Here is a 12,259-nt window from a genome sequence, read left to right on the forward strand (position 1 = left end):
GGCACTGTGACGTGTTTGGTCGCGTGGTTTGCCTTAAGCCAGGAGACCGCCCACCTCCGCAGGGCAGGGCGCCTCCGCCCACCCCACCTCCGCCGCCCCACCGGCCCCGCCCCTCCTCCTGGCGGCCGGGCGCGCCCTGCTCCCTCTGTCCGGGCCCGGACGCCCGACCGCGCCTCCTCCGCCCGGCAGGCCCCGCCCCTCCCACTGCCCTCGTCAGCCTGACAGACCCCGCCTCCCCGCCCTGGTCCCACCCACTCAACACTCCTCCCGCCCCCACGACCCGAAGGCCCCGCCCCTTCTCCCTCCTCCGCCCTGTCCCACCCGCGCCCCCGCCCCCGCCGTCCCGGCCCCGCCCCGCCCGGCAGAGCGCGCAGGAAACGCGGTGGCTCCGCGGACGCTGCGTTAGGAAAGGTGTGGACGGGGCGGGATAGCAGGCCGCCCGGGTCCGCCCGTCCGCCATCCCCGCGCCCGCCCTGCCCGCGGCCCCGCCCGAGCGCGGCTCGGGGCTCCGCTGCTCAGGCCTGGGGGCGGGGCCGCGGCGTCATGCATATGCATGAGGCGGCTCCATTGTGCCCTGGGAGCGGCGCGATGGCGCGGGCGGCGGAGCCGGGGCGGCGGGCGGCGCGCAGGGCGGGCTGAGCGCATGGAGCGGCGCGGACCGGGGGCCGCGGCGGCGAGGGGCCGGGCCCGGCCGCGCGGAGGTGAGCGGGCCGCGAACAGGTGCGGGCGGCGGGCGGCAGGTGCGGCAGGTGCGGGCGGCGGCGGCGGCGTCTCGGCGGGGCCCCGGCCGGAGCGGCCTGCGCTCGCGTCGTGGTCCCGGCGGCCGGTGCGCGGACCCTCACCGGGCCTTTGTGGCGGCGGCCGGAGGCTGGCCCCGGCCCGCGGGCGTGCGGAGGCTGTCGGCCCCGCCAACCTGGCCCGCGGCCGGCGCTCCCGACGGGCCTGGCGGGCTCCCCTGGGCCGCGCGCGCCCACCCGCTCGGGAGGCCGCAGGCGACGCTGACCTTCCTCGCAGCCGTCGATCCTTGGCTTCACCCCTTTCCTGACGCGACACCTGGAGGCTCGGGCGGAGGGTGTCCCTCCCCGGGGTGCCTGGTGCCCTCTGACCTGCCCCCTCCCCTGACCGCCTCCCCTCTGGCCTGCGGCCCCTCCGCTCCCCCTCCCACGCCTGACCTGCTGCCCCTCTGACCTCCCCCCACCTTCCTGCCCCCCCACCTGCTGCCCGCACACCGGGTGCCCCGCGCCCCCCTCCCTGTAGTTGCAGAACATCCAGGGGATGGGTGTCATTTGTCGGCTCAGAAGACTTCACAGGGACATACACCCCACACCCGCCTGGATACATAAGCAGGCGGCCCGGCAGGGTGAGCACCCCATCACCAAATCCTCCCGGCCAGCACCAGGGGGAAGAAGCTGGGAGCGGTGACAGGGTCCCAGAGGGAATCAGTCCCAGCCGCGGGGGGCTGGCCCTCGGACTGCCCCACCCCGGAATGGCCACGGGAGGGAACAGGCATGGGGAAGGTGCCTGGGGAGGACGCATCGCCGGCTTGAGCAGCCAGGCCTCCCGCGGGCTGTCCACCAACACCTGTGTCCAGACAAGCTGGGGCCGATGACATGAGGTGGGCACGTGTCCTTTCCTCTCCTCAGTCCTAGGCTGGCACCACGTACCCATTTTATGTATAAACTGAGACTCAAAGTGGGGACCCCCTTCCCCCGGTCTCTGGAATGTCCCGCACCCTGGCCATCCGTCAGTCCTTGTTCCTGGGCGTTCTGGACGCACCCTAGCAGTCCTGTGGCCTGGCAGGTCGAGAGGGCAGCAAGCCCCACCTTGGTGTCCTGCTCCACTGGGTCTCAGCCCGTTGGACCCCAGTGTCCCTCTGGGGGAGCCTGGAACTATAGCTCCCTGCCCTGTGGCCGAGGAGAGAGGCTTGCCGCTGGGGCCGGGCCTCCTGCTCCTGGGTGGCCAGGCAGAAGAAATGGAGTGGAGGATGGCAGGGGTTGACCAGCGTCACGTCCGCCTTCGGTTGGCGCGCAGAAGACGGGGGCAGCTGCTGTGAAGTTCTGGGGAGGAGGGTTGGGTACTGAGTTGTCTGTAGCTCTTTTTCTGGAGGGAGATGTGATGTGACCCCAGAAAGCCGTGTGGCCTTCGAGACCCATCTCAGGCCCGGGCGGCTCTGCCCAGGGGTCCTGGCTTCCAGCTGGAATTGACACACAGGCAGGCACGGGGCTGGCACTCAGGACTCCTTCCCAGCTGCTCCCTGCCGGGCTGGGAGTGGGGAGGAGGGTCTGCACTCACAGCGGAGGGCCGGGTACCGGGGTACGTGCGGAGGTTTCTGGAGGAGAGCAGACTCGCCCAGGAACTGGGCAGGCAGGAAGTCCCTGCCCCCGCGAAGTGCGCTCTGGGGGAACTGGAAATGTCTGTGGTCTGTCCCCAGCAGAGAAGCCTGGGGGGTGGAATTCCCCAGACCACGTGGTGTGGGGGCTGCCCTGCACCTGCCCTGGGCCTCGGCCCTCTGGCCGCCCCCACCCTTTTGCTTCTAGGATGCACAGTGGGCCCCGCAGGCCCCGCCGGCCCAGGTGTGGGAGGATTGCCACGGGCCTGGTGGTTTTTTACTGAGATCTTATTTTGTGAGAATTCTAGATTCCTATCTAGTTGTAAGAAACAAAGCCGGTGTATCCTTCACCTGGTGTCTCCAGCAGGATGCTGCCTGGATACAGGTGAGGCCGAGATTGCCTCCCGGCGGCCCTCCCCACGGTTCACCCCTCGCGGCCAACGTCTGTCCTCCATTTCTGTAACCCGTCGTGCAGTGTGTAACCTCCGGGGACTGGCTTTTTCCAGCAGCAGATCCCCGAGATCCCGCAGGCGGGCGCCTGGATCAGCACGGCCTCTTTAGGCCTCTGGCTGTGGGTGCTCAGCCCTCGGTAACCTCCAGCCCTGGAGGGCATCTGAGTTTCCCTTCTCTGGTGATGAGGAGTAAAGCTCCTGTACACATTCACGCACAGATTTTTACGTGAACATCCGTGTATGTTTCTCTGAGATAAGCCATCAGGAGTGAGCTGCTGGGTCAGAGGGAAGTGCAGGCCTCGCTGGGGGAGAGCCTGTGTCACCGGTTTCACTCTGGGCGTCGGGTAGGTGTGCGTGAGGTCGCACTGGTGCTGGTGTCACTCCGGTGTCCGCGTGCCATCGGCCCGTCCTCCTGGTGAAACGCCTCGAGCTTTGCCCTAACTGGACTTGTGACTGTTCCAGGCCCCAGTCTTGTCAGCGTGTGGCTTGCAGGTGTCTCCCAGCTCGTCGCTTGTTTTCCCTTTCCCTTTCCCGGTCCTGCTTCTGGAGTCGTTTGAGGACGCTTTCCTCGGCGCTCAGTCCCGAGACTCTCGATGTGTTTTCCTAAAGGCCTTCGGGGTGTGCTGTGCATTTAGATCTGTGACCGTTTCGGGTGGGTTTCTGCGAGAGGGTGGGGCTGAGGTCTTCTCCCCCGGAACCTGTGAAGTTCTGGCACCTGTGTCGGGAGTCTGTGGGGTGCCTTTGTGGGTCGGTTGGGGTTCTCTGGTCTCTCCCATTGCCTGTGCGTCTGACCCTGCCAGCACCGCAGCCTGAATTAGCTGCAGGCCCCACCCAGGTCTGGAGAGTTCCTGGCTGTTGGCAGGTGCCCCCCCACCCCCCCGTGTCACGAGCCAGTCAGGAACGTGACCTTCCTGTTTGGCCCAGTGACCCTGGCTCCCTGTCCTGCCTCTGCCCAAAGTCCAGGTGCCCCTGAGCTTTTGGGAGAATTGTCCTGTTCTTTTTCTGGCCTCGGCTTCCCAGGTGGGACCCAGGTGGGGCGAGGGTGCGAAGGTGAGGCAGGAGAGACCTGACTGCAAGGAGGGGCAGGCCCAGGGTGGCTGCCTCCCTGTCCCCCTGGGCGCGCTGTGGTGAGCGGGCCATGAGGGCCACTGCTCCGAAGCAGAGCCACCCCCTCACCTGCTCTGGGGTCCTGGCCTGGGACTCCCCCGGGCACCCCCCACGCACTGTTTGCAGAGGGCAGCCTGTTGGTCAGCTCTCAGGAATGTGAGCCCTGGGGCCAGGTGGACGCTGGGCCAGAGGGAGGCATCAGGAGCGCTGTGCGTGTCCCAGGTGGCCTGTCCGAGCCTGTGGCCTTGCAGCCCCGAAAATGCCCTGGGGCTTCAGTCACGACCCTTGACCCCAAGAGACCCTCTGACAACACAGCCCAAGTGCGTGCGTCTGTGGTCAGACCAGGCAGAGGTGGGCGTGGGCGGGGCCTGTCGGTGAAGGGCTGGCTTGTGGGTGTCAGACGCCGGCAGCCTGGAGGACGGGCCAGCCCTGAGACACTGAATGGGAGAGAGTGAGCCCGCATGGCACAGGGCACCCAGCCGTCTCTGCAGCCACTGCTGCCATGTCTGCTTTGGTCCCTTGCCATGTCCCTGGGCACCTGCCAGCCTCCCACCCGAGTGCGGTGTGTCCTGTTGGGAGCTCGGGTCTTTGTGCCTGGTCCCTGCACCCGCCGGTCCCCTTGGCCTCGGAGTGAGTTGCCTGCTGCTGCCCTGAGGAGAAGCAGGGCGGGGGGGGGGGGGGCAGTCCCTACAGGAGATGGCCCCACACTGTGCCCCAGGCCAGGCTGAGGGGGGCTGGCCCCGGCCTCCCCTGCCTCTGACCATTCAGGCCCCGACTGGGAAATATTTGGGTGGGAAACCTGCTTCCAGAGCCAGCCCAGGGATCCGGGTGGCAGGGCCTGGCCAGAAAGGGCTAATGACACTCTGGGCTGGGTTTGGGGGGTTGGCTTGCCCTGACCCCCCTGAGTGGCCCTGGTATTCCAGTCTGACCTGCCTTCCCTCCGTCATGCGCTGGGTGCTGGGGGGCTGCCTCCGCTTTGTTCTCAGACCCCAAGCCCTGCACCTTGAACCTTGTCCCCTGACCCCGACTGCTCCCAGGGTCTCCCAGCTGCCTCTCCACTGATGTGCTTCCCTCCATCCCAGCAGCCAGAGCAGCTGAGCCCCACGTCAGCACCAGGGAGGGCTGCTTTCTGCCACCCACAGGCCTGGCCTGGAGGCTGCTCCCAAGCCAATGAACCCCATGAACCCCATGAAACCGGCCCTGCCCTCCGCACCACACAGGTGAGTAGGGCCCAGGGATGTGGGTGGCCCAGCAACCCCTCTGCTCCCAGCCTTCAGTTCTTCCAGGTGGCGCCTGAGCACCTGAGGCCTCCAGACCCAGGCCCTGCCCCTGTCCTTGCAGTGATGGTCCCTTCGCTTATGAGGCGGTGCCTTGGCAGCAGAGCGCCACGCAGCCCGCAGGATCGCTGTCCGTGGTCACGACCGTGTGGGGAGTGGGCAACACGGCCCAGAGCCAGGTGAGCGCACCTCGGACCTCAGACTGGAGCCAGGCCTCCTGGGCTCCCTTCCTCGGAGGCTAGTTCTCCCTACACCTGCTGCGACTTTCTCCCCGTCTCCCCTGGCCTCCACCACCCCCGTGACCCCCACCACCGCACCTCACCTGCCAGGCCTCGCCTTAGAGCCACTCTGCGAAACAGTTGTGTGGATGGTTCCCTTTGGTGACTCTGGCTTTCTTGCAGGTTTTGGGGAGCCCCATGGGTCCTGCAGGGAGCCCCCCTGGCAGCTCCATGATGCCGGGCATGGCCGGTGGCAGCTCGGCGCTGAGCTCCCCACAGTGCCTGGGACAGCAGGCGTTCGCGGAGGGCGGTGCCAGCAAGGGCTACATGCAGCAGGGGGTGTACGGCCGCGGAGGCTACCCCGGAGGCCCCGGCTTCTCCACCGGGTGAGCAGGACCCTCAAGCAGTGTCTCGGGCCCCAGGAGGGGGATGTAGGTCTGTGTGGCCCAAGGGTGGGAGGGCCGTAGGTGGAAGGCCCTTCTGAACCATCGTGTCTCTTGCAGGTACGCTGGGGGCCCTGCGGGGGCTGGGGGCCTGGGCCTCCCCTCCCATGCCACACGGCCCTCCACCGACTTCACTCAAGCAGCAGCAGCTGCTGCCATGGCTGCCGCCGCCGCCACGGCCACGGCCACGGCCACAGCCACGGTGGCCGCCCTTCAGGAGAAGCAGAGCCAGGAGCTGAGCCAGTACGGAGCGGTGAGGCCGCCCCCCGGCCCCACGCTGCTCAGGGAGGTGGGACGGTGAGGAGCCGGCTCAGGGACTGCCTGTGCGGTGTGCACGCAGCGTAGGCAGCAGTGAGGCCGAAGCTCTGGGAGGGAGGTGGGTGGCGGGAGGAGACGCTGAGGGAGCGGACTGGGCACTCAAAGTGGTGGCCGGGCCTGGACGGTCCCTCTTCTCTTCCCAGATGGGGACTGGACAGTCTTTTAACAGCCAGTTCCTGCAGCACGGAGGCCCCCGGGGGCCCAGTGTTCCCAGCAGCATGAACCCCGCCAGCATGGGAGGGCTGATGGGCCCCTCTGGCATGAGCCCCATGGGCATGACCCCCACCCGGGCGGTGGGCATGGCACCCCTGTATGCAGGGCAGCGCCTGCCCCAGCACGGTTGTCCGGGGGCTCTCCAGGCCCAGCCGCTGCCCCGACAAGGAGTCAAGAGAGCCTACTCCAGTGAGGTGAGGCCGGACGTCCATGTGAGAGGCCTGGCTGTGGGCACTGCTGTCCCTCCCTGGGAACTGGCCTCCCTGACCCGCTCCTCCCTGGGCATTTGCCTCTTCTCCTTCAGGTGTATCCAGGGCAGCAGTACCTGCCGGGAGGCCAGTACTCACCCAGCACCACCCAGTATGCCCCAGGGCAGCCCCCTGCCCCCTCTTCCTTCCCTGGTCACAGGCTGCCCCTGCCCACCTCCGGCCCCCCAGGACTGCACTACAAGGTAGGCCAGGTCCTCCTGGGCCTGCAGCACCCCCTGCCAACCCTGGGGGGGGACACAGACATCTGGGTGGGCTGGGGAGGTGACCACGCAGCCAGGAGCTTCCTGGCCCTGAGAATGCAGGGCAGCCCTCAGGGGGCCCAGCTCTGCGGGGACCCCCGGCACAGCCTCGGTGGCACCCACGGAGACCCTCTGTGGGGTCAGCTGTCTGTAGTGGCAGTTTTTAAACAATGAAAGCAGTTCATGCTCCCTGTAGATGATTTGAAAACAAAGTGTGTGAAAAAGAACATGCAGGGCCTGTGTGTGCGGGGGGCTCCCTGCCCCCAGGCTCTCGGGTCTGGTTGGGGGCTGGCCAGGGGCCAGGCTGCAGCCCCAGACCCACATGGTGTCTCTCCTCAGCCCACAGAGCAGTTCAACGGGCAAGGTGCCAGCTTCAGCACAGGGAGCATCGGCTACGGCCAGCCGGGCCTGAGTGGGGTACGGACGGGTGGGAGGCTTCCAGGGTGGGCGCGAGGAGAGGGCGCGTAGGCACCCCTGGCTTCCCGGACTGTTCCCAGTGGGTGCTCAGGAACACGGCCGCGCCCTCATCCTGCCTTGACTGCTCTATCCCACAGCCCACCCGTTCCGTCCCTGGCTACCCCAGCTCCCCACTGCCAGGGAGCCCCACGCCACCCATGACCCCCGGCAGCAGCGTCCCCTACCTGTCCACCAGCCAGGACGTGAAGTCCCCCTTCCTGCCTGACCTCAAGCCCAGTGTGAGCTCCTTGCACCCGTCACCCCCTGGTGAGTGTCCCTGGTCCGGGGACAGGGAGGGGCAGGGCCCCTGCAGGTCCCCCCTCGTGGCTCAGCCCTGTGGCTGGTCCTAAAACCTCATTGGGGCACAAGGCTGGTGGGTGGCAGGCGGCCTGTCGGCACCCTCAGCCCCGCCCTCTGGCAGCACCGGAGTGTCTGGGCAGCGTGCTCTCGGCGTCACTGAGGGGATGATGTGCCGGCAGCTGAGGGAGGGCGGAGCCGGGACCACCGTCCTGCCACCGTCGGTGACATGCAGCTCGGGTCCCAGGAGACACCACCCAGGCCCCAGCCAGTGGAGGGGTGGGCTGCAGCCCCTCGCCTGTCCTCCTGTCCGTGCTGCGTGGGGTGGGGTGGGGGTGGGGGCGGGCGGCCCAGGGCCTCTGCGAGCTGCGGGGGAGGAGCCTGCTGACGCCCGCGGCCCCCAGGCAGCAGCCCCTGCGAGGAGCTGCGGCTGACCTTCCCCGTGCGGGACGGCGTGGTCCTGGAGCCCTTCCGCCTGCAGCACAACCTGGCTGTGAGCAACCACGCCTTCCAGCTGCGCGACTCCGTCTACAAGACCCTGATGCTGAGGTGAGCGGCGCCCGGCCCTGCGGCCCCTCTCAGCGCCTGCGCCCCCTCTCAGCGCCGTCCTCCCCGCAGGCCTGACCTGGAGCTGCAGTTCAAGTGCTACCACCACGAGGACCGGCAGATGAACACCAACTGGCCGGCCTCGGTGCAGGTCAGCGTCAACGCCACGCCGCTCACCATCGAGCGCGGCGACAACAAGACCTCCCACAAGCCCCTGCACCTGAAGCAGGTGTGCCAGCCCGGCCGCAACACCATCCAGATCACCGTCACCGCCTGCTGCTGCGTGAGTGCGGCGCCGCCCGGGGGCCAGTCCTGTCTGCCCTCTGACCCTCGAGGAAGAGGCCTGTTGAACCCACCCTTGTGGCTTCCAGTCAGGCCCCAGCACACAGTGGGCACTCACATCACGGTGCAGGAGAGACTGAGCTGGGGGCTCTCGGGCCCCAAGTGGTTGTGCTGAGAGGGGTTAGAACCGGGAGCCTGGCCCACACCCTCTGACACGCACCCCCTGACCCACACCTGCCTTGCAGTCCCACCTGTTCGTGCTGCAGCTGGTGCACCGCCCAGCCGTCCGCTCCGTGCTGCAGGGCCTCCTCAAGAAGCGGCTGCTGCCCGCCGAGCACTGCATCACCAAGAGTGAGTGGCCGCCCACCCTGCCCCCGCTTGACCCTGGCAGAGGCTGTGTCCCCGGGCGGGGCTCTGGGCAGGGGCCGGGGTCTGCTCCTCAGCCCTGGGAGGTGCCTTGTCCTGGCCGTAGCCCTGGCCCCAGCCCTCTCCCTGTCGCCGCCAGTAAAGCGGAACTTCAGCAGCGGCACCATCCCCGGCACCCCTGGGCCCAACGGAGAGGACGGGGTGGAGCAGACGGCCATCAAGGTGTCCCTCAAGTGCCCCATCACCTTCCGCCGGATCCAGCTCCCTGCCCGTGGCCACGACTGTCGCCACATTCAGGTGGGTCACCACAGTCTCTCTGGCAGCAGAGACTCGGCACCTGGGCCAGCAGGTGGCCTGGTTCCCCAGGCCCTCGGGCTGGGCTTCCTTAAGGACTAAGCGTAGTAACCTTCCTGCGCTCACGGAAGGGGGGGTGTGCAGGTGCAGTCCCTGCTAAGACCCAGGAGCCCCACAGGTTCTCCCCAGACACGGAGCGAGTGCCCTGCCCCAGCTGTAGGCAGCACCTCGGGCACAGTTGCAGCTCCAGCTTTGCCCCGTGGCGTCTGACCCAGTGGGGCCATGTGGCTGCCCCCAGCCTCGGCCCGTTAGAACACCAGGGTCGTGAAAACCTGGTGCACGGGCTTCCCCGACACACAGGAAATAGGCTGGGTGCTGCCCTGTGTGCGACGTCTTCTTCTCCCCAGTGCTTCGACCTGGAGTCCTACCTGCAGCTCAACTGTGAGCGGGGGACCTGGAGGTGCCCCGTGTGCAAGTAAGTCCCAGAACTCAGGGGACCTCATGCAGGGCCACCCCGATGGGGTGGCCTCCAGGGAAGGATGGAGCTGAGAAAGGACAGGCCTGGGCCCAGGGCGAGGTTGGTCAGGCCTCTGAGCTGCGCCCTGTTTGCTTTCTCCAGCAAGACGGCCCTGCTGGAGGGCCTGGAGGTGGACCAGTACATGCTGGGCATCCTCATCTACATTCAGAAGTGAGTTCCCTGCGGCCTCCGGCCTCTGGCCAGCAGAGGGCAGCCCCTGGGATGGGCGGGGGCGGGGGCTTGCTGATCCCCCACGGGAGCGCACTCCCGCACTCCCCTGGGGCCCGTTGGGGCCAAGGAATCGACCAGGCAGGCAGCCCCAGGGCACATGGAATGTGCACTTGAGTGGAAGGTCTGCCTAGAACCCGCCCTGGGCCAGGAGGGCAGCAGGCTGGGTGGTGACTGCCCATGTCCCGCCAGCTCTGACTACGAGGAGATCACCATCGACCCCACGTGCAGCTGGAAGCCGGTGCCGGTGAAGCCGGATGTGCACATCAAGGAGGAGCCGGACGGGCCGGTGCTGAAGCGCTGCCGCACCGTGAGCCCCGCCCACGCGCTGCTGCCCAATGTGATGGAGATGATCGCGGCCCTGGGCCCAGGGGCAGCCCCCCTCACCCCCCTGCCGCCCCCCTCAGCTCCGGCCCCCAGCGATTACCCCAGCCAGGGTGAGTGCGGCACTTGGCGGCCTGCAGACAGGTGACCCTGAGCAAATGGCCATGCTCTCAGCTACCGTGAGGTGCTGCTCTGTGGCCACGCTTGGGCAGGGCTGGTCGTGGATGTGGAATGTAGGTGTGGCCTCCACCAGGGGTCTCCAGTGGAAGCTGCACGCCCCCTCCCAGCAGTTGCAACAAGGGGCTGTCTGCCTGCACATCCGGGCCTGGCCCCACTGACACCCTGGCTCTCCTCTCAGGCTCCAGCTTCCTGGGACCCGGGACCTTCCCCGACTCCTTCCCGTCCACCACACCCAGCACGCCGACCCTTCCCGAGTTCACCCCAGGGCCGCCCCCCGCCTCCTACCAATCGGACATTCCCAGCAGCCTCCTGACTCCGGAGAAGTCCACATCCAGCCTCCCAGGCCAGGTCAGTGCGGGGCTGAGAGGCCGCGGCTGCCTCCTGGGGGAGCCCTGGCCATTTCTCCAGGTCTCTCTCCTTCCTCAGGTGGCACCTGCAGGTCACCTGGATCCGGCTCACACCCCTGGGCCAGCCGCACTGCACACCCCCAACCTTGGAGGCCCCCCAGGCCCCCAGCTGCACCACCCCAACCCTCCCCCAGCTACCCGGCAGCCCCTCGGCCCAGGGAGCGGGGGCCCCGTCGGCGAGCTGGCCTTCCACGCTGCCACAGGCGTAGTGGGGCCCCCCATGTCTGGGGCGGGGGAGGCCCCAGAACCGTCGGCCCTGGACGTGAGTACAGTGCTGCTCCTGGGGAGTGGGGAGCCTGGCTGAGAGCCAGTAAAAGAAACTCATTCAAGTTCAGCATGAAAAAAACTAGAGCAGCTCAAAGCAGAAAATCCGGGGGACTGGGGTCCCCTGGCCATCCGTGTGTCCCCTGAGCCTGGAGCAGCTCCACACCTGAGGGGTGCTGTGTGTCCCCTGTTGGCCTTGGTATCACCGATTCTTCCGCACAGACTGTGTCGGGGAGGGGTTCCCACATCCCGCCTACCGGACCGGGCTGGGTGCGGGGACAGGGCCGGTGCGCAGGGGGAGGCGGGTCTGAGGCCAGTTTGCTTGTCCTCAGCTGCTCCCGGAACTGACCAACCCGGACGAGCTGCTGTCCTACCTGGGCCCTCCCGACCTTCCCACCAACAGCAGCGAAGACCTGCTCTCTCTCTTCGAGAACAACTGACTCCCGCCCCGGCCCCTGCCACCAGCCCTCCTGCTCCCCCAGGCTCCCCTGAGGCTGCAAGCCTGCTCCCCACCTGGCGCCGCAGGAGGCTTCAGGGGCCAGCCCCGCCCCCGGCCACGCCACGCCCCTCCCGCTCTGCATACACGTCCCGCCGCCCCGCCCACCAGGGCCAACCAGCCGGGCCGCCCCCAGAACAGTGACCGGGGCCTGAAGCACGTGGCGAGGTGCCCGTGGGCGCTGGTCCGGGTCCGGCCCCCTCCTGCCCCGCGCGGACGGGTCCCACACGCACCTCCCGCAGGCGGCGGCCTCATCACCTTCCTCCCCGCCCCGACCCCCATGAACATGCAGCTCCGCCCTGGCCCCGGCAGTGCCGGGTGGGGCGCCCGCCCTCCCGCCCGCCTCTCATTAAAGGGTTCCCACTGGCTGAGGTCTCCTTGCGCTGAGCCCGCCCCGCCCCCGCCCCGCCCGGGGATCGCCTGTCCCTGGAATTTTCCAAGTTGGCTGAGGCCTGAGCTGCCCTGCGGTTGGGGGGATGTTTGTCTCGGGGCCTGGAGACGCCTCCGCCACCTTGTTCCCTCTCGTGGGCGCGGGCCAGGAGCCGCAGGGGGGCCTCTGGCCGCATGGGGAGCCCCCGCCCTTCCTGTCCAGGGGCGTCGGCCTCGCGCTGGCGGAGGAACCAGGTGCCTTCCTTTCTTGTTGACCTTTTGGGGCGCCAGGTGTGCTGCTGCTTGTCTGCCTGCGGGGTGAGCGTGCGCCCCAGGGGCCCCTGAGGTTCAGGCCAGGGGCCCCGCCC

At 68.1% G+C, this 12,259-nt stretch overlaps 1 protein-coding gene across 6 annotated transcripts; it reads left to right on the top strand.

The window, feature by feature from the left end:
* Positions 1 to 403: 403 nt before the first annotated feature.
* On the top strand, positions 404 to 11,890 carry ZMIZ2 (zinc finger MIZ-type containing 2). Of its 6 annotated transcripts, none has more exons than XM_036327168.1 (20): positions 408 to 701; positions 1,258 to 1,360; positions 4,971 to 5,108; positions 5,230 to 5,344; positions 5,567 to 5,769; positions 5,887 to 6,079; positions 6,288 to 6,551; positions 6,662 to 6,808; positions 7,205 to 7,282; positions 7,420 to 7,588; positions 8,023 to 8,167; positions 8,237 to 8,447; positions 8,692 to 8,797; positions 8,952 to 9,109; positions 9,514 to 9,581; positions 9,726 to 9,794; positions 10,044 to 10,288; positions 10,534 to 10,703; positions 10,782 to 11,024; positions 11,359 to 11,890. In XM_036327168.1, the coding sequence occupies exons 3-20, from the start codon at positions 5,059 to 5,061 to the stop codon at positions 11,464 to 11,466; spliced, it is 2,742 nt and encodes a 913-aa protein (XP_036183061.1). In that variant the 5' UTR covers positions 408 to 701; positions 1,258 to 1,360; positions 4,971 to 5,058; the 3' UTR covers positions 11,467 to 11,890. The 6 variants fall into 6 exon arrangements, with proteins under 6 accessions (XP_036183062.1, XP_036183061.1, XP_036183060.1 ...); XM_036327167.1 differs by having other exon boundaries at positions 4,974 to 5,108; XM_036327166.1 differs by lacking the exon at positions 1,258 to 1,360.
* Positions 11,891 to 12,259: the final 369 nt, after the last annotated feature.

This window comes from Myotis myotis, unplaced genomic scaffold, assembly GCF_014108235.1.
Source record: "Myotis myotis isolate mMyoMyo1 unplaced genomic scaffold, mMyoMyo1.p scaffold_m19_p_11, whole genome shotgun sequence".
Taxonomy (NCBI): Eukaryota; Metazoa; Chordata; class Mammalia; order Chiroptera; family Vespertilionidae; genus Myotis; species Myotis myotis.